This window comes from Botryllus schlosseri, chromosome 2, assembly GCF_051294905.1.
Source record: "Botryllus schlosseri isolate E-star chromosome 2, Bs_hap1, whole genome shotgun sequence".
In the NCBI taxonomy this organism is placed as follows: Eukaryota; Metazoa; Chordata; class Ascidiacea; order Stolidobranchia; family Styelidae; genus Botryllus; species Botryllus schlosseri.
Genome location: NC_137237.1, coordinates 4,442,330 through 4,463,812, shown reverse-complemented (window position 1 = coordinate 4,463,812; position 21,483 = coordinate 4,442,330). Strand labels below are relative to the sequence as shown.

General features: G+C 40.3%; 1 protein-coding gene across 4 annotated transcripts in view; it reads right to left on the bottom strand.

Annotated features, from left to right (window-relative positions):
- Positions 1-21,483, bottom strand: part of LOC145433086 (diacylglycerol kinase beta-like) — a 74,332-nt gene that overhangs the window by 15,189 nt on the left and 37,660 nt on the right. For 3 of the 4 annotated variants that reach the window (XM_080310003.1, XM_080310006.1, XM_080310007.1), the window contains 3 exons: positions 20,385-20,459; positions 16,959-17,078; positions 6,441-6,500 (listed from right to left, as the gene is read on the bottom strand). In XM_080310003.1, the coding sequence (XP_080166129.1) occupies positions 6,441-6,500; positions 16,959-17,078; positions 20,385-20,459 (255 nt within the window). The remainder of the gene's footprint in view (positions 1-6,440; positions 6,501-16,958; positions 17,079-20,384; positions 20,460-21,483) is intronic. The other variant, XM_080310004.1, reaches the window with a different exon arrangement.

Here is a 21,483-nt window from a genome sequence, read left to right as displayed (position 1 = left end):
CAAGAAATACTAAAATATTTGGTGATACGATTGTTGACATACAATGTTCTTTTTAATTATCTACGAGTTGCTAACGAGTATCAGTTTTATTTCAATATGAATATACTACCAAATTGTATGCTGTGAAGTTCTATAACTCCAAAGATTCTCTCCGCATACAAAAATACTTCAACGGGCCTAAGAGAGAGTGACCTAGTTATTTAAAAAGCCTAAGCCGACATCTAACGATAACGTTGCAATGTTATACGAGTCTAAACAATACACATTGTATAGTGTCAACATAATCGCATACAAGACGCTGGCTATAATGTATGCCGCTAAAAAGAATTTATCGCCTTCCGTCGTTCACTGAAGAAGTAATTTTACATGCAGTACACCTTTAGCACAGCATCAAGATTGACTTATTCGCAGAGTCATTAACTTGCTAATTGATTTGCGCGACTCGTAAATGAGTACAGCCTCTACGCTTATGCTCACCTTGCATCCGCACGTTTGAACCATATTCTCCAATCTTTTGTATTTTGGTCTCGCTAACTTCATAAATAGTTTTTCTACAGTAACTTTCAATAAATAGGCAAATAAATAAGAGTAACCGAAGCTTCCAAAGGTTAGCTCCGCACAAGCGAAGACGCTACACACAGTGATCTGGGCAACGCAGATACCGACTTCTAATGAATGAACTGATTCTCTCAGATCGAGACACGCTTCAGTGATCTGAATGAAGTCATTCAATATGCCGGTCTCTCGTTTTCTGGTTAGTTACTCGTGGCGCGGCATACTATGCATTTGATTTGTTCGCGGCATACCCGCCAGGCTATAACCTTATCGCAGTACTATAAACAACGCAAAAAACTACTAAAACCAACCAATGCTACTATAAATATTCGAATAATCCCTACTGAATTTGTCACGCGCTTGCAACAGTCTAAATAAGAGTCAAAATACGAAACTTCATGTGCAGTACGTATTGAGATCTATATGTGACGCATCAGATAGAAATGCATCCCTAAAAAGAATGCAACCTCATGACCACACTTATGCAATAATGAATTTTAGAAATCAATGGCGTCGTGAATAAGTGAAACCCAATCGGACCAAAATTAAGATTTTTAAGAACTTCATTATCGAACTAGGGACTACACCAGTTCTCGCTAGCCAAAACATGCGCGAATTCTAGCGACTTCGCCGGATGTAAAAATTAGTAACATGTACTACATTTGGTGAAAGCTATTTTAGGTGTATATCCTATGAAGTCAGTGTTTCCTACCTATCAATAGACGCATAGCCTTATTTTCATCAGTGATGTGTGACTAAAACGCAGAATTTCAGGTCATAATCTCCAACATGTATGTGACTTGATCATAATGTAGCTATATCATACGATTCATGCGATCGTATGGAATTAGACCAAAGGCCACATGCGCCACAAATTGCGCCATCGCACCCTGACATGACATAATAGACGCTATACCGAAAGAGGTACGGAGCATTGTTAGAAATATTTGATATAACATTCTTCGGTATACATCTGACTCTAATTTTGGTCGAAATGAAAGCTAAATATAGTCGCGGCGGACTATAAATGGAAAGTCTATTTATAGCGCTGTAATTCTGATAAAGGACAGAAAATGGGAATAATGAACAAATCGCCCGACTTCGAGACGCTAATCAGACTAGAGACAATCATCTGCATTATAATCAAATCTCTAATTGCCTCTTACAATAGCTGGAAACTTAAACAAAACACATACCGTCGACCCCACTTAATTTGGACACCGGATAACTCGGACAACCGCTTTATTCGGCTGAAACGTCCAGTAACGGATAAAAAAAAATTGCACCTAAATCAATTATCCGCTTAATTCGGACACATGGTCGCAATTCCTATCGTTAGGATGTGTCACAATAAACAGTACTTCATTCATTTTAAGACTAGGTGAAAGATTACAGTGAAACAATGACGATCTATGCAGTAACATCAACAATGACCTTATACACGGCCGTGACGGCATCATAGTCGCTTTTAATTGGTACAATTGCGTGCACCATGTGATACAGAGTGGTATAGGGAAGTTTAGCAGAAAAAGTGAAATTATGCTCACTAAAGTAAAGAAACAGTAAAGACGCATCCTTGACAGTTCGGCAGTTAGTTACGTTGGTTGGATATCGAAAAGTACTATTTCACCCGTATATGCTGCGTGTATTTCACAGTACTACAGCACACAGTTTTTGCTGAATGATTTTGTATTGAAAATACTGTACAATGAGACTAACCAGAAGGTAAACTAATGTGCGTGTTATGCTATCTGTGTCAACTACTGTAATATTGCGCAGTTACAATTGATTTATTACGCAACAGTACCGTATTTTGAATGCGTTGTGCCCAAATTAAGCGCACAGCCGACTGCATATTTAAGACATATTTCCGACTGCACATTTAAGACATATTTCTGACACAGTTATACGCGACTGAAAACTAGATTCTAGGCAACGTGTGGCCACTGCTTGAGTCTTACAAGTAAATCAATGCATCAGCGACTTATACACCGTACGTCGCCTCAAAACCGAAATGTGTCACCGAAAAAACACAATCTCTTTTAAAGTTATCACCGTCCAATGTCGTTTCCACTAAGGATGTTTCTATTCACTGGACTTATCAAATTTTAGTTGCGACATGGGCCTTTTCAGAAATTAACCTACTTGAAAACGGGTGTTGAAAAATAAAACAATGTTGGTCACGATGAGCTGTCTTACATTTCCATTTCTCCTATAGTTTCACATATATTTCCGCTACATATTTTCGCAAGGTGCACGACAGTTCTTAGGTTTGTAGTCTGACAAAAATTATAATGTAAAAAGAAAATTCTTAATTCAATATTTGTCGAAGTATGACATTCGCGCATGAAATACGAGAATCTCTTGGACGATAGCAGAATTTACTTACACCATAAATTTCAGAATTTTGGGTCATCACCTGTCTCCTATGGTTTATATCAACTGCATAGTGCGGGGAAGTCTCAATGACTCACAGCAGTTCCCTCGAGAGTTGGAAATGGGTGAAACGCAAGGAAAATTAACTAGCTATAATACCACGCTCAATTGATCGGCGAAATGCATTCTGTTGTCAGCATTTTGATACAAGGAGTCGGGAGATTGAATGACAGGGTGCTTTTTTAGAGGGTCATCGTGGCTTACGGCAGCAGTATCGGCGCTTTCTCTTTTAGTTCAGTTAGTTACGTAATTGCGTTGTTACTAGCTACCTGTCAACATCTAGATTCTAGAACGAAATAATTCGTAGTAGCCGACCGCAGATATTTCTGAATTGAAATATATGCTCGCGGTCGTCATTCTTCATGACTAGAATTTGTTTGGAATGGAGTATAATAGCCAAGCGTATATAATCGGTGTTGCTCATTGAGCACGATAGCGTCTTATCGTTTCCAGCACCTGGGAATGGAGCCAGATGCATCTCAAGCAGTGTCAAAGAGAGCCATTCTCCCATTCTCCTATCAATGTGACGTCATCCAATACGTAAAGTCAACCTACATCAGGACACAGAAATATAGAGTTTGTCTGCCTAGTGACGGGAAAGCTGTAACCAAACATTATATCTTCTTGATACAGGACGAGTAACGACTCTAACGAGGCACGCCATTTCTGAAAACAGAAACCAGCAGTGTACGTGTGAGACCGACACATTTTGGATCGAATTTATGTAGAGTTGAGTTTGAAATCTGCAACTGGGCGATCGCTAGATTACACAATCCTCCGATTTTGATTACAACAATTTTGAGATAGAATACGATATCCATAGCAGTCCACGGCCGTGGACCATTACAGCGGAATTTAAGGATAATCTAGCCTTCACGGGGTGAAAACTTGCGCTTCGCAGCGGCTGTTACAACCCACAGGCAGTTCAAGTTGCAACTCACGCTGAATTTTGTGTAAATCCCCGAGACTCGAATAAATCATTTCTCCTCGACACTGGAGCGGCATATCGCGCGATTACCATTGTGAGTTAATAACGTACGCCATTGTCATCCAGTCATTAACCAGCCCTCGAGTATCGATGAGGTGTCATTTTTTTTCAGAACTCCGCAGGCTCAAGCGCGATCTCAACAGCGAATTATTCGCGGCAGCGGGTGAATCAGTGCGCCGTGATATTTATTTGGAGAAGTCCGAAATTGTTATGATTGCCCATTGAGTGAAGGTTCTATTTTGGGAATGAACAACCGCAACGAACACAAGGCGCTCGACGTCATAAAGGTCACAAAGGTGACAATGGCCTAGCGATGAAGAGATGAGGGTTTTCGAATGCGGTTATTCGGTGCATTCCTGTGGTCGGGATATGAGATTCTAACAATCGCAACGCCTATTCCAAGAATTTGAAGTGGCGTTACATATGCTCAGCTGCAAACACCTGTATGTATGCGTTTGCGTTGTGTTATACTGTACAACCAGCGATTTAAGTATAGGTAGAAGTCCGCTATGTGCCGGTACGCATGCACGCGATGAAGGAGGGTCCAGTATCCAGTAAGCATGGCCTACACCTTATGCAAACAAAACGGTTGAAGATTTATGTTCGATTGAGGCCCGAAAACTCATGTATGTTATAAGGGTCCGTCTATCGCTAAAATTGTGCCATGATAAAGATATGATGGAATTCGTAAAGCACTAAGCACTTCCCTTTTAAATACACCAAAGCAATAATTGTGCAGTGTGATCCCTATACAAAGAATATCAAATATAAGAAAGAAAAAAAAACAGGTGCGAAACCGGAAGAAAATGAGTTGGTATTGGTATGGTATTTGTGGGGTGGTATTTATGTTCGATATAGAGGCACAAAAGAGGTCAGTCATTTGGCAGAATAGAGCCACGATACGGGGGTCCGCAATTTAGTTTGAGGGGACCTGTTGAAATTACAGCTATACAAAACTTCATTGTCCTTGTTTCTTGTCTTATGTCCTTTCTTTCCAATGCTCGCCGCGGGTCACAATAGCCTCACCGACGATATCAGCACTAGGGCTCTTTAAAAATGACTTTTTTCTCAAATCGTACTGGCTACTTGATAAAATTGTTAGGTTACCTAATTTAAGCCTACATACCAAATTTGGTTCAATTTCAACCAGTGGAAGCGGAGTTATTGCCGTCGAAAAATTTAGATTATGAATAAAATAGTATTTACGGTGACCAATTCTTTAATTATTTATTATAGTGGAGCCCACCGTAAATACTAATTTATTCAAATCCAAATTTTTCGACGGCAATAACTCCGCTTCCACTGTTTGGAATTGAACCAAATTTGGTGATCATCGTTTCTATAGACAACCTAACACTTTCATGGGGTGAACAGAAAATTTTCAAATTTTTTGTTATTTATTTTTATATAATAAATAGAAACTTTTTTCTCCTGTAGCAATGCGGCTACTGGTTGGAATTGAGCCAAATTTGGTGTGTAGGCTTAAATTAGGTAACCTAACAATTGTATCAAGTAGCCAGTGCGATTTGAGAAAAAAAGTCATTTTTGAAGAGCCCTAATCAACACTAGTAATTACACTCCATCTGGTGATCAGGCTGTGACGAGGTCTGGGTGAAAGGCATGACAATTTCTTCAGTCTTTAGCTTCTCAAATTTTGCGGTTAGAGAATCCACGCAACCACCCAAAAGAACTTTAGGGATCCGCGCTAGCAAAGGGGTTAAGAGCCACCGCTTTATAAGACACCAAAACGATGACCATGATTGTGAAACCAAAAGTCTCATGTACGAAAACAGATGTGAAACCGGAAGAAAATGGGGGTAGGGGTGATTTTAAATCGCGAGCATAAATGCAGTTATTTGAAAGTGATGCGATTGGATCGAGTATATACGAGTAAATCACCCGTGCCACCGCTGATGAGCCCAAAAAGGCTGCGGAATCTGTCTGGGTACAGCTCAAATTTGGGACATCACAATAATGTCACAATTATTTCCAATATTACTCCTGACGTTGCTTTACAAAATGTTCGTGTCGCACGACATGATTGACGCATATGCGCTTGGAAGTTTCCCGAAAAATGCAGGCTTCGCCTGTGATTGCTAGTAATTAAATTCTGAATATTTTACTATTGTCGGTGACAAATTGATCAGCAAGCAAACACTGATTTGAGACTTCATGCGATTCCTGATTTCTGATGACCGAGGCACACTCGAATTAGATCGATTGCTGAATTATTATGCACAATGTATTCTACGCTTGCACGCAGCAAATTTCGTTACAAAATAGCTAAAATTACGCAGCATGCCCTCGGCAATTTATCGTTCGCGCATGATAAGAATAAACAACCACGCACGGTTAGCTGGGAATGATGAAATTAGTAACAAATGTCTACAATTCGCTATGTGCACAGCACACGATAAGTCGTCAACCTCGAATTAAGGCTATATTCACAGCACCCGGTCACCTTGCCGTTATCCATTTGTTTCCCCGTGGATTCAGTACCACCAAATACCTCACGCGTGCCCTTGAAAATCAAAACGAATTCTGATTTATTGCACGAGTCACGATGATGCGCGCTGAAGCGATGTCACAATGACACCAAGAATATAAACTATAGCGGACGGATATCCTGGAATCTATAAATAATTTGACTCGGTCAAATACTCACTTGGTTTGCATAGCGATAGCATCGTGTGATTTCGTGACTAACACGCCAGGCGCGAGTCGTCGGACCAGACAAAGAATTAGGCGGTTATGTTCATAATTACAATAACCAGTATGAAGGACAGTTGATAAATTCCTGCTGTGTTTGATTCCGTCAGCATATAGCAGGACAATATCATATCCCAGTTCGAGCGAATGCTTCCTGGTTCGCACAGAGATGGCAGCCGCTTGGAAAAGACGGATGGATCCACTTAAAGGCGTGAGGATCTTACAACCAATTTAGTATCTTTGAACAGTGCTCCATCGTGACTGAGAAATCACATTTAACCGCACAGTTTATCAAAACTTATTTTCTTACCTAGCTAATTTTATTTGGTATCGACCCGAATCAGAATTTTCCTTAATCCAGGTCCAACGATAACAATGTTGTTTGGGGAAACAGCTTACAAGTTGTATCCGCAAACGCATGCCATTTTAACGATTAACGGTCTGGTTCGAAAGGTCAATCACGCAGGCATAATATAAAATTGATCACGGACTAGTGATGTATTTGCATTTGAAATGATTTCCGAATCATTGTAAATTCGTCTCTGTTTCTATAGTATAGCCCACCAACTTGATTTATGTCTTTATGTCACAGAGTTACTGAACAGTGGCGATAGCATTAATCCTTATTCTCGTGTCTCAAGATAGATACTAAACTACTTCTAATTTATCATAGGTTAGTTACCTATCCTATAGTTGCAAGCTTCTTGACACTGTAAAGCCCTGGTAAGCACATTGTTTCATCATTGACCTGATCCTGGCTGGTGTTACCGGGATTGTTCGCGCCCTCCACCGTTCAAAGGCGGAGTTTGTTTTCCGAGGTCTACTACTTGGCTGTTATTCGGAATCATCTACCGCGTCTATGGTCTGGACTTGCTGGTTGTAATCACGAAGGGACGCAATTTTTCTGAACCGGGAATACGGCGCAGTTCCAGTTAAGCCTAGGTTAGCTATATCAGGGACGTTGCACTATAAGTATTAGCCTACCGTATGTGTCGTTTAGGGCCAGGGATATCTAGACTAGATATCCCTGTTTACGGCCTGCAATTACGGGGCGCGAGGTGACGGCTAGGTCCTATTACGGCGATGCGCAAAGAATTTGAATCAACGGCCGTTAATATAGAATTACAGGATTTCACAACATTGAAGCAAACTCTAAATATAGACCTCGAGGTAGATTCAACCCGCATCAACGGACATCGTAATATGAGTGATCTAATTACAAGGACGCACTTCACTACAGGCTTGACCTGTCAACTCAAGACGAAAAGTCGATACGTTTCAAAGCCTACATCTGATTCAAGAACGGTACTTGCAGCCTAGAATAACATACAGTCCTCACGATAATCCGGCGAACGCTAATATAAAGGTAGTGTACACTGAACACCCTCATTCAACCTATACCTGTCACAGGTAAACACTAACATTAGAAGTAGTCATAATAATATGCAATCTAAATGACCCACCACAGCACGGCGTTTGTCGCGAGGCGTCGCAAGCCGGAGGTAACAAAATCGACCGATTCAAGATGCGGAAATGATATTATTTTATTAATAAACTGAACCCGTTACAAGCTGCATATAGGTCAAGTCACGGCTAAATCGAGCTTCCGCAAGCATCGGAATTTGGATAACCACGCCATTGCTATAGAAAGGGAAGAAACTATGCACAAAATCGCAGTTATAAGCCTGTCGGGACTTGTCGGGGTATCGCTTAGTAACATATTATAAGTCACGATTCGATATTACGCTGCGCAATCAACAAAAGTAATCTCATAATATATATACGCAACATTGGCATATACTACATAACATACCCAGATATATGTCAAATTTATGTCCACGAATCCAAGAAATCGATTGAACCAAGCTCTAACGCGACATTGTACAATGTGTGTTAGTAATAGGGGTTAGGGTCATGGGTAGGGTCATCTGAGTCTCGTAACCCACATTTTTGGATACGGGTTCTTTTGATGTCAATTGCAGTTACGCTACGCCGCATATATATCCTCCATGCGTTTTTGCACATTTCGTTGCATCTTGCATCCAAAATGGGTCGCATGTCGAAAAAGTGACTGGCGATTTCATGTAATAGCACTGATTAATATTGGCACTTGTGATTATTATAATACCTCCCACAGCTAATGTACGATCTTAGCGTTAGAAATCTAAATCACGCGCCACGGAACTACACCGATATCCTTCATTATCGTCCTAGCAGATAAGTTAACAAATAGCACTTGAAAATGTTGAAATGTGCGTCATTGCGGCAAAGTGCTCGATAAGCGAGACAAATGTCAACATTTACTCTTCAGATAGCGCACCCCTGAGACCTCTATGACGTCACAAGCTCGCGAAAGTTGCGGCCGAGTGAGCTTTTCCGGGCTGATTCTTGAAAATTACGCTGACACTGTGCTACCGTTTAACTTTAAAATCTCAAGGCAGACATTATAAAAATGGGCCAGTACGAACTGTTGGCGACAGGTCAGCAGAATATCGGTAGCAATAGTTGGGTGAAACTCCAAATTATAGTCGATTCCATCGTGCAAACAATAAGTCATTCTGTGACTTGTTTGTTGTTTTAGGTATCATTTTTAATAATTCGAGTCGATTTTTCCAGTACCCAATATGTACGCTTTGACACTATGAGTAATGTTTTATCAACGAAAATACTTTATTTCCAACGTTTTTGCCTCGAAACCTCAATTGATCGTATTTCAGCAACGAAAAACGTGTTACACAAGGCTAAGAATATTCATGGAACTTTATTCTGTCAAGTAGTGATCGACCAGTGATGGTCACGGAGTGCTACGAAATAATCATGGTCCAGAATTACAAAATGTTGTGAATGTTCATGTGGCAGTCATCATTTTCCTTGTAGCCGCAAAAATGATACGAATTTGACTTTTCAAGTCATTACTGTTATGATGTCGTGAGCCTGGCAGACATCGGATTTTTGAGCCAGCACCGATACCTTGTGGGGCCAGGGCGGAGCAGAGACCGGAGCCGGATTGGATATCCGGCGGGATTTTCTCATTTTTGCCAGAGCCGGATCAATACTTTTTACTAAAAATATGACAACCTTACCCTCTTCCACCCTCGAATAAATAGTTAAAGTGAAACGTTCATGGAAATAAACCACATGCTAAGTCCAAGTTGGCATAATTACTTCAGATAAGGGTTGGGTTTGATCGTCAAGTTTTTAATGTCCTGTTTGCATTATTTCAATCATTAGTCAATATACAATTGAATAGTATATTCATATTGAAATGGACCCGAATATTTTCGGCTGACACTCGTCAGGGGTAATCGTCAGCAACTAGTAGAGAATTGGAAAGAACATTGTACATCAACAATCGTATCACAAAATATGACGTCACCAGCATGAAATTTCGAATGGTAGGAGCGTTCAATGTACTATTTTTAGGTGGTACACGAACTCCTTGTGTTGGCAGAGTTTAGGTTGGTGTATTTTGATAAAAGTCGACTCAACGCTGGTGACGTAGGGATAGAGAATTTGTCGACCCGCTCCACACTACCTTACACACGTTTAGTAAATCGCATTGGGGCGTAGACGAGTGGGCGTTCGAGTCACTCAAATCGGCAATACGTTTGCTTGCGCATTTTTGTCGCTATAATCCTCGATCTACGAGATCGGGTGTATTTTAGATAGATTCCTATCAGTCAATTAATCCGTCATCGACGGTATTGTAGTCCTTTTAAATAAAATCTTTGGCACGCACTCGGTTTAGCGAGAAAGGGGCGTAGGACTCGTTTTGCTCCTTTGACTTCGCTGTTCATTTCAAAATGTATCATGCTAGTACATTGTTTGACAATTCACCGGTAAAGGACGAAAAAGAAACTTCCGTTTCAAAGTGTCTGGTCCTGCACCAAAATAATCTCAATGAAATCGTGAAATCTACATTTTATTTTGTCGCCGGTATCGCTATATTATTCAATCGTTTCCTATCTACAATCTAATCTCCGTTCCATCTCGTCAAAACTTGTTTCTGTATGGAGCTTAACGTATTAACGGTTGCAAACTGATATGGAAGAATAGCACACTGAAGTTTATATAAAAAATCTTTGGTGAGATAAAGCAGTCAGATAACGTGATAAACGCAATTTTCCGAGGAGTTTCTGGTGTTATGCCGATCGTTATCAGAATTGAATGCACTCGCAAGTTGTTTGTTAATTGATTACCGAGATCGTTATTAATTCTGTCGTATAAAAACGCCTTCTCTGTAATACTTCAGTTCTCTATTTTTATACTGTTAATCCCGCTAAAGTGTTCTGTGATTGTTATTTGAATCGGATGCGTCTATATTTATCTTGAGTTACAAGACGTGGTATCCTAGCGAACTCATCTGGTCAGCTCATAATAACATACCTCATAATTATAATACCAGAATACGGCGCGCCATATTGAGAAATGTTCACTGCGATGTTAACTTATAGTTGATCGCTCTTTTCTTTGCACCCAGGACGCGTAGTTATGGCGTAACCAACGGCTCTGATAACGAAAGAGTTGCATTTTCGTCCGTAATGTAACATTCATACTTCATTTCGATACACCGCGATTGAAATATTTTCGGGAATTTATCATTTCAAATAGAGTTGGAAAACTCATTATATATAATAATATAATCTGAACTAGATGTTATACGAAGCTTGTGGACGGACGGGTTAAACTCCAGCCTTTTCCGCTAAATCTTCTTAATATCGGATATGCAGTAAAGCAGGAGTCCTCAACACCTTTTACACCTTGGCCACCCTTTAAAAAATTTGTAAAATCAAATCCCCCATATTTTTTCAACCCTTTGAAAAATTAGGGTTATTTATAATATAATAATGGTTTGTACAGTAACTGGTAGTTAGAACGATAAAATGACATAAATACAGCACACAATAGATATGATCATTAGATATTCAGTTAATGTGATGGTTGAGCTTGGTCTTGCTAAGATAGTGTCTTAATTGTTGATTTGGTGGTAGAGGGAAAATCTAAACTCATATTATTGCTTATTGCTGTACTAGTATTTTTAGTATATTTTAATTGAATTCTTTTGTTATAGCGGGGTAGATATAGAGTTGATAATTTTTTGAAAATTTCTTCATGGGCTCGCTGAAAAATGCCTCCAGGTTGGAAATCCCTGTCAAGTATTTATGCCTATCGTCGTCACAAATCACATTTCCAAAGCTACTTGAGTACTTGACACTCGTTTTATCTTAATCAGAAGTGAACTTGCTTCACCTTGTCCTGATAGTGATAATAACTTCTCTTTGTATTGATCGGTTGCGTACACTGCGGACAGCTACGGGTTACACCAAGGTACTTGCGACAGTAGCGCCATCTAGCGATACAGACAGGTGTTGTAGAAACATGATCAATAACAATTACCGAATCTGTGGATTCTGCGAATCCGAAATATATTTGAGATCAGGTCGTGATGTTTCGAATGATCACTAACATTTTAGATATATCTTAATATACGTAACTTCTATCAGGTATTACTAGGTTTAGACATTGATTTGTACATTTTCTAAATTTAGTAATCCGCAAACACTCACAAGCACACGCCTCTACAAAGAGGTGGTCAGTAACTAAGTAGTCAGTACGTCTGATTTTTCGGTGTGCCCAAGTAGGTTCTTCTTACTTGCACTGAGCTAACTCCACTAATTATGGTTTCAGATGATACTTCCACGCGGTTTTTATGACAATTTGACTCATAAAATAGGTAGAAGCAAAATTATCACGGAACTACTCTCTACTTTAAAAACAATTCAGAATAGATAGAGTAGTAGTTTCGTCTAGAAACTGCCAGGAAGTAGTGAAAGTAGTCTAAAACATAACAACTTGAGTAAGTACTGGTAGTGCAAGAGTAGGCAAAATTAACTTGAGTATACAGCGCAAAAGTATGAGTTCTTCGTTACTGACCACAACCACATCTGCAATTCGAGTACGTCGTATATTCGTGAACATAATGGTCACAAAACCACCCAGTCGTTGCCAAAAATCTTCCTGGATGAGATCGGTCGCCGGGTGAAAAAGAAGATCGCTGTGTTCCCTCAAACGGGACCGCAACAGCTAATTTGTCAACGCAATAGCCTTGCGCGGATGACACCGGCCAGACAGCGCTCAGATTCCTGCGATGGGAACGGCTCTTTCCCGCGCTACAAAAATAGCGCGCGGAATCAAAATCCGGTTTCTTATCGGCGATCGCTGGTCGGTTCAAGGAGTGTTGCTATGCAACGCTACGGAGCTCGCTGACGTAAACCGATTACGTCACTCGCTCATAACAAGGTGACCGATCCAGCATGATCTGGAAGGTCGCGTCTGAGTATTCTTTCGCTGGACTTTCGCCCTGCTATAGAGTCAGGGCTATGGCCGGGGCGTAGTAGTTATTTTAGTGGTCATAGTGTTGTGACGATCTGGGTCATTTTATCTTCCACCTGGATTCCTAAGTTGCTGACTTTTAGCACGGCCCACTTTTACGCTGAGCGGTCGGCGATATGGCGCCTACAGATACACCTCCAACACTTAGGTAGGAATTCTGTAGTCTAACGGATGCGGAAAAGTTCTGCTTTCGTAGACCACCACGAAGGCGCAAGAATGAGGTCCACGTAAAATAGTACCCACTAAACCTCTGGTCTCCATAAGGATTGGTGTTTTTCACACGTTTTACCTCATTCGAATAGCAGTGAAAACAGAAATCGGTACCAGAAAGTACATATGGGTTGATTAGAACTTTACACTAGGGCAGAGATCAGGTAAATACAGCTATTTCCCATCCATATCTACAGTGCTGATTGTTTATCAATAGGGCGATGTTTTTATCATGTCAAAATAAGACGAAATTGTACCGTTAGGTCAAAAAATTGTCAAAATTGTTTACAAAGTCAAACATTTTTTCCCAACCTGTATTTCATTTGTATCGTAGATTTTGCACTGTCTGTGAACTTATCATTTGAAATTTTACAGCTTGTAGCCTAGTTTATAGGCCCACCGTTGTAGACGGAGCGTTGTCTGCTCATTGTGACTCATAAACGGTCAAATGAAACAAATATGTTGATATGGTGTTATGCTCAACGTACCGCAATAGCCAAACTGAAGCAAGACTGCGTGGGCATTGCATGGTTTTTATATCAAGAAGAACATGATGAAAAATTGTGATGTAGGCAACATTGTCCGAATGAAGCAACACGGTGTGTCACCAGCAGTGTACGCGCAACTTCAGTGTTGCCAGCCAACAACTGCTGCTGTTAACGTTCTTTCTCCATTCTTGGCAAGCTACTTAGTAAGGACTGACACATTCTACCCGAGAATGTAGGACAGTATCTGTCGTTGTACTACAACAACAACAAATTTTTCAATTATTTCTACCATAATACGTGATGTCACTACTGGAATTCTTCATAGGGCCAGCTTTCGTTAAAATAAAGTTTTTTCATGTAAAAACTTGTCACTTTTTCAGTCAAAAAAGTTTTTCCAGGCCAAGCTACTTCGTAAGGACAGACAGTTCCAACCAGAAATGAAGATAAGTAGTAAAATTCTAACATTACGTACGAAAACACCTAATTTACACACGAGAGGTCAAAATTTGGTCAAAATTTTGATTTTATAGGTCAAAATCTTCCGTTTTTTAGGTAAAAAACATCGCCTTAGTTATCAGTAAGTTTCACGTCGAACCATAGCCATTCCGGAAAATGTGAGTCCGTGCGTTCTAAATAGTGATTAGCTGATTACCCTTTAAATTTGCAGCATTTTATCCACATAGTTTGATTACAATATCGATATTGAAGTGTTCTGGCATTTGTAAATGTACAATCGACCGCCAGGGCACAAATACGACACGAAGCCGCATCTTCAAGGTGTGTTCAAGGCGGGGAACAATGCTGACAGCCATTACGAACGTCTCATTTTGAACTGCATGTCTTAGGTGACGTTTGTGAAGTCATTGCAAGCTCCTGACGTCATGCCATTGCCAGAAACTTCCTGTCGTGATTACTGCTTCATATGAAGAATAAAGTGGATTGAAGAGATCAATCTCAGGCAAAGTCATTATCTCCAATATAGACGACCTTCAATTTATCAGAAAATGCGTGTTTCGGATTTTAACTTACGCAGATGCTACTTGAGATGGCTTCAACAAAACAGGCAACAAACGCAGAAATTGTGCTATAGGTCAGAGCCGTGCCATACAAGCCTTGAGTTAAAATCTATATCTGGCGAGTGAGTCAGTAGACTAGAGTCCGTTACGGAAGTTGAAATCGAATCGGCAGTAGTTTCAACAAAGAATACAACGTTTCAAGTACTAGGAAATGTTAAATAATTACAAATAGTTGATGTGTATATTTAAATATTCGAGCAACCGCCGAGTACGACCTTTTGAAGCAACGTGTAAACAGCGGCCGAGCTCAAAATGTCACCGATTGTTCGCCTTGATCGAGAAGCATCCAAAGCCAATACGAGAGTGTATTTAAGGTAAGGTTCGGCGAAAGCCTTGTTGAAAGGTCACAGCGAATCGCTAGTTAGTTAGCCACGCACGAACGGGCATCGTGACGCAATCGAATTCGGCGGATCAAAGCGAGTTTGCTCAGAATTCAGATTTCAAAAAAGCGCGGATTTTTTGCACGCATTAGCACACATTACTGGACTCTACTGGCTGAACCGGATTTATACTGCCAGACTGTAGCTTTACCCAGTGGTCACTGTGGTTGTTGAAAAATAACTTGTTTGTCCGGATTCCAGGGATTCACTGACTAAACTGTTAGGTTACCTATAAAAACGATGCACACCAAATTTGGCTCGATTCCATCGGGTAGATGTGAACACACCGGAGTTTGAAAATTTTGAATTTAATATAAAAAAAATTAAAGATTTTTTTCTTCTTCAAATTTTACTGTCAACCCAAATCCACGTGTTGAAATGTCGGTCCTATTCTGATCGCGAAAGAGAAAATGATTTCGGGTGCGAGTTTCGTAGCGATTTATACTTGAAAATCAAATTTTAGCGAAAACTGGTTCCAGAAGCTGCCGAAGGCCCGATTCAGCAACCGAGCTATGGTGGAAATCCTGAAAATACACCTATTTTCCACCAATCTATGTATCTACAGTAAAGACCGCGCCTGAAAAAAGGATCCAAATTCCAATTATGCTGTGCACGCTTTTCCTAATGCCTCGAATCGCATACTTGGGTATGATATGTTTACCCCACCCTTCCATGCGTTGTGGATTATCGTAAATTTATGATTATTAGCGGTTGGGGTAGTGCTAAATGTGTGATAATGCGGAGTATACGTGCGGTAAACGCGTCATCCCGAACTTTAATTACTAAATGCTCCCCAGCATGGGCGTATGGTATGCTACCGCGAAAAAGTGATCACCATCAAGAAGAAGCGAAATAGCCGTAGACTTCCTAAATTTGATAGGTTGCAAAAATTGACAACTTAGTCTTAACCCAAACGTCGTAGAACCATTAGGGTCGAGCACAACGGTTCGACTACTCCGAATCGAATATCAATCGTAATGCTTCGAGTGGAGTAGGGAGAGTCGATGTTCTTCGAGTACCGGAAATAGACGCCTTCACATCAAGAGTCATATGTAATACTCGACTCGGAAGCAACCGGGTGGTCTGTGTTCTTGCAGCACTAATCAGCAAGTTTCAAATGCCATTGAATGGTAAACGCCATCCTAGTGCAACATTCCCTATGTAAATTTCCTGTCAGGGACATCGAAATGTACTGTGAGTAGTTGCGCATAATCCTTGCAATTTTTGTTCCTATTCCCAGTTTCTGCCTATCCCTGGATTGTGCTACGCCTAAGCCTACCAAGTGCTATGCTTTGCGTTTCGATCGATTAAATTTTCTAAACAATCAAAACTATGCGACTCTTCGGCGCCACCTCACGATAATAATCAAATCTAGCCACCAAATTTCCGCGAGAGCGAATCTTAGCCTTATGCCAAGCCACGGTAATCTTACCAGAGGTGGTCGAAGTAATCATCGTAGGGCGCAATGCAGTTGGCGGTGGATATATTTGATTGATTATAAGTTATCTGAAATGGATCCAATCTCGTAGACCGCATCTAATAGTGGGAAAAAAGTCGGTGTAAGTAGTTTTACCTAAAATACAGTTAATTTAGGTAGAGGCACTTCGTCACTGACCACATCTGGATGTAAGACTAAAATACGCTCTATCGCAGCCAAAACTGCGTTTCTCCTGATTTCCTCCCAATTCCCATGCATAAGAAAGCGTACTACCCCTGCCCTTACCGTTTCCAGACCTAGCAGGACAAGGAGCGGGATCGTGGTCAAGCCGCCGTGTATCCACTCTTCGAGAGTTACGACTCCATCTCCGTCGTAGTCGATATCATGCAGCATATCTTGAAGGATCTGCCGAAACATTATGGAGATTATTGACGGCACAGAACTTCAAAATAAAATTGAATAGTACATTTATGTTGATATAAACCAGAATACAGTCGGCGGACACACGTTAGGGGTAATCGTCCGCAACTGGTACAGAATCGGAAAGAACATTGTACAGTATATCAACATTTTCAACTGACCCTCGTCGGCAGTGGCCGTCAGTATGATACGGAGATTGCAATTCGAAATATAAAGATGAAATAGGTAGTGTGGCGTAAGAATGGTATAACAACAACAACGTCACACTACCTATTTCATCTTTATATTTCGAATTGCAATCTCCGTATTATACTGACGGCCACTGCCGACGAGGATCAGTAGAAAAGCTTCTAGTGAATAAATTGCGAATATGAGTTTATCAACAGTCGCATATATATAAGGTTGCATAAAAAAAATCAATTTAAAAACAAACATGCTCAAAACAAGACCCTCGTATACAACTTGTTTTTATTGTTATTGTTTTTAAAGCCATGACGTCACGAACATTCGATTGTGACGTCATAGTGGATTGACATTGACAATCGAAAATACAGGGTAATTATTAGAGCCCAACCGATATTTGATTTTCGGGCCGATACCGATAAAACCAATATCTAACAACGTCACCGATAACACCGATATATTCCGATAATCAAATGAGGTGGAATTTATTTCAAAAGACGCATTTTCAAAACTTCAGGAACATTTATTTCAACAGCTTTACAGCCATTGTCATACTATATATAATATATATAATATACTAGAAATGTCGCATCAGGACACTATGAAAGTGTAAGGTATATGAAATATAGCAATACTTCCACTTCGTATCTTCACGTTGTCACGTCACTAAAATTGTCCAATGTCCGATAATTGTTTCAAAGTGTAATATCGACTCGATATTATCGGCGAACCGATATAATTAATCGGTCGGGCTCTAGTAATTATGGCTCCTTTGACGAAAAATATACGCACTATAGCTGTTGAACCGACTATTTTGAGGGTTAAAACCATCCCATATCGTATACGTCGGCTATATCGGGTGGTAATCGTCCGTAGGCTCATACAACATGTTTTTTGGAAAGTATTTAAACCATTATGGTATGATTATTCAACTTGACAACAAAGCTCCTTTAAAAAGGCCTTTGTTTAAAACACTGTTTAAACAAAGTGTTTTAAACAACCATTTGTTTTAAATGCAACCCTACATATTTAAAGAGCTTCTTGGAAGTACAGAACTTCATTGAACGCTCTCTTATTCGAAATTTCATGCTAGTGACGTCATATTTTGTGATACGATTGTTGATACACCATGTTCTTTCCAATTCTCTACTAGCTGCTGACGATTACCCCTGACGAGTGTCAGCTGAAAATATTCGGGCTTATTTCAATATGAATATCGCCAAGTTTATGTATCAGCTCCACTGCGGTCATTGCCCCGAATATTTCAATGACTTTTTTACCTCGGAATCAAAAGCGCACAAGTACAACACACGCGCGTCCACGTCATTCAAAAATCATATGATCGACCGAAAAGATCATCGCTCTATCAAATATGCCGGACGTGACGTGTGGAACATTATCCCGCCGGCCATCCAACAGTCGACGAGCATATCCATGTCTAGTCCACATTCAAGTCGAAATACAAGCAATTACTACTAAATAAATACTGGTCCATCCTCAAGATTACCGAACCACGACCTGACCTATCGATCTCGCCTTCCATGACATGCCACCCCATTTTTTGTCGATTGATTTTTTTCGATCCTTTCTTCTTAAATTTTCATTCAGTGTGCATGCCTCTCTACCTCGCCTAGGCCAAGGTGGGTGTCCGATTCCAAAGACTACTTTAAGTCGCGTTATACTATTCAATTATGTACTAGTTGCTGACGCTTATCCCTGACGGGTTTATTTCAATAGGAAAATATTGACGCCCGCTAGCCGGTGATGGCGAGCAAGTTCCAGACAGAAGCGAGGCAGCGAAATTATCAATGGGGTCGCAGTTACAGCGTCTGTAGTTCGGTTACTCACGAAACGCACGCATCACGGACAAAGCAACTTGTAAGCTTTCATGCTTACTACAACTTTGCCGATATATCATTGTTGCCGATACAGAAATGACCATTGATTGCGAAGTAGAACGACTTCTATAAATGCAATGTCTCTTACAACAGGAAGCGCGGCAAACGCAGCTTGCGTAAGCCACGCATAAAATAGATTGAAACGCACGCAACTCTATCCTCTCTATTGTTAGCAGAACAAGACGGCATATAACCAACGCATCTGTGACGCAAAATAACGCATTACAAGATGCAGTTGCGTACGAAACCCGTTTCAACATCAATGCGTGCAGTGTAGTGTACGTTTGCGCGGGCTATTTTCGGTGACCGATGCTATTTGTGGCGTGTATCATTGTATCTCTATGAAAATGCGCTGCGGACGACATATCGAAACGCATTGAGACGTCACAATGAAACAACTATTGCTAACGCCTTAGTCGCAGTCATCAATCTTGAAGACAAGCGAGATATCGTTGCTATTAATAACAAGACAGTCTATATTTGCGGATTGCGAATGTAAGTTACTGAAAATGCCAAACTGTCTCGCTGTGTAGTGGTGTGTACATATCTATAAACACGCGGCTTAGAATCTCAATATTATAAAGATTAAGTACACTGGCAAACAGCGCTATGACGTCAATTCAAATATTTGCCCAGATTGCGGACATTCTGATTTAGACATATTCTCACGCGCGGAATCTCAACGATACACAGAGACACATGTCTGAACGTTTTCATGCCTCTGATCAATTCTTTGCGCGTTGTAGAGTGTGCTGCGGGCCTACAGCGTGGCATGCATAGCGATCGCAATAAACACGGACGACTTTTGAACACGCCTGTTCTTGCAAATACACGCCCTGCTTTGGACCAGAGACGGACAACCGTAGGAAACTTTCAGCTTTTAAAAATTAAATTAGAATTATAATTATAATTCATTTTTTTTCAAAATTAGATTCGAATGAATTGAATTATGAATTAGATTTGAATTAATGAATTCGCAAAACTTGGAAATTAAATCTAATTCAAAATTAGAAAGAAATACCACACAAATCAAGTTCAAATCAGAGTTTATTGTCATGAGCACGAGAATCGCAAATATCTCTGCACCAAGTATGGGTCGTTTCACACTATGTAGTATTTTCAGGAAATCATAAATTAGATTAGAATTAAAACTAGAGGTAACAACATTTCACAAATTAGATTAGAATTAGTTCTATACTATGTTACTTACTGGGCGCAGTTCCGTGACATCCCATCCGAGATACTCTGCCACACGCATCATTTGGTTCACAATCCTATCCATTTCCTGTAACGACACAATGGAATAAGATTTGGAAACGACGGAACAACGCATCACAGCCCTATTACATTACACTGATACTGATACATGACAGCAATTCAATATTATTATAAAATAGCATTGGAGGTAGAGAACTTCAATATGCATAAGGTGCTGAACACAACCTCGAGGTATTGTGAAGTACGATAGGTTAATATAATCGAATAGTATATTCATTATTCATATTGAAATGAACCCGAATATTTCCTACTGACACTCGTCAGATGTAATCGTCGGCAAGAAGTATAGAGAATTCGAATGTGACGTTCTTTCCAATTCTCTACTAGTTGCTGACGATTACTCATGACGAGTGTGAACCGAAAACATTAGGGTTGATTTCAATATGAATTATATACTCTATTCAATTGAATCTTATTATCTCATCATCTATAGTCCGATAGCACAAATAGTTGATTCCCACCCAGAGTTTAGAAGTTAAAAAGACTCCCTGGTATAAATTCGGTCAAACAGAATTACGCTAAGCGGCGAACACAGCATCTGCTCAAAATCCAGCCTCTTAACAACGAAAGATGGGCTAATCCCCATGTCGCAGGATATAATCGAATATTCATGGAGTATAATCGATTCCGATTAGCCCAAAATGCTTTGATTGGGGCGACCGGTTAGGAAAACCCCCACGCCTGACGCAGAGACGAGACAAGCGTCTCCAAAGAATACGCTATACGGTGGATACAAATCGATTCAGACGTAAATCATAAATTCCGTCTAACAAGGAATTGTTGTTATTGGTGGTATTCATGGCGTTTATTGACCACAATGGTCATTTGCACTAAGCCGATATTCTTTATTATGATTCTGTAGCTGCAGACCTAAAGCACGATTCACTTTATAGGCTTTTAAAGACACCGCTATCGCGGATCAGATGGCGAGGGAGGACCTAGTCTAGGAACGGATGCCAGAAACCTTCGAATCGACACGGGTTACTTGATTCGGGTCGCATGGAATACGGATCTTTAACGCGACGCGCAGG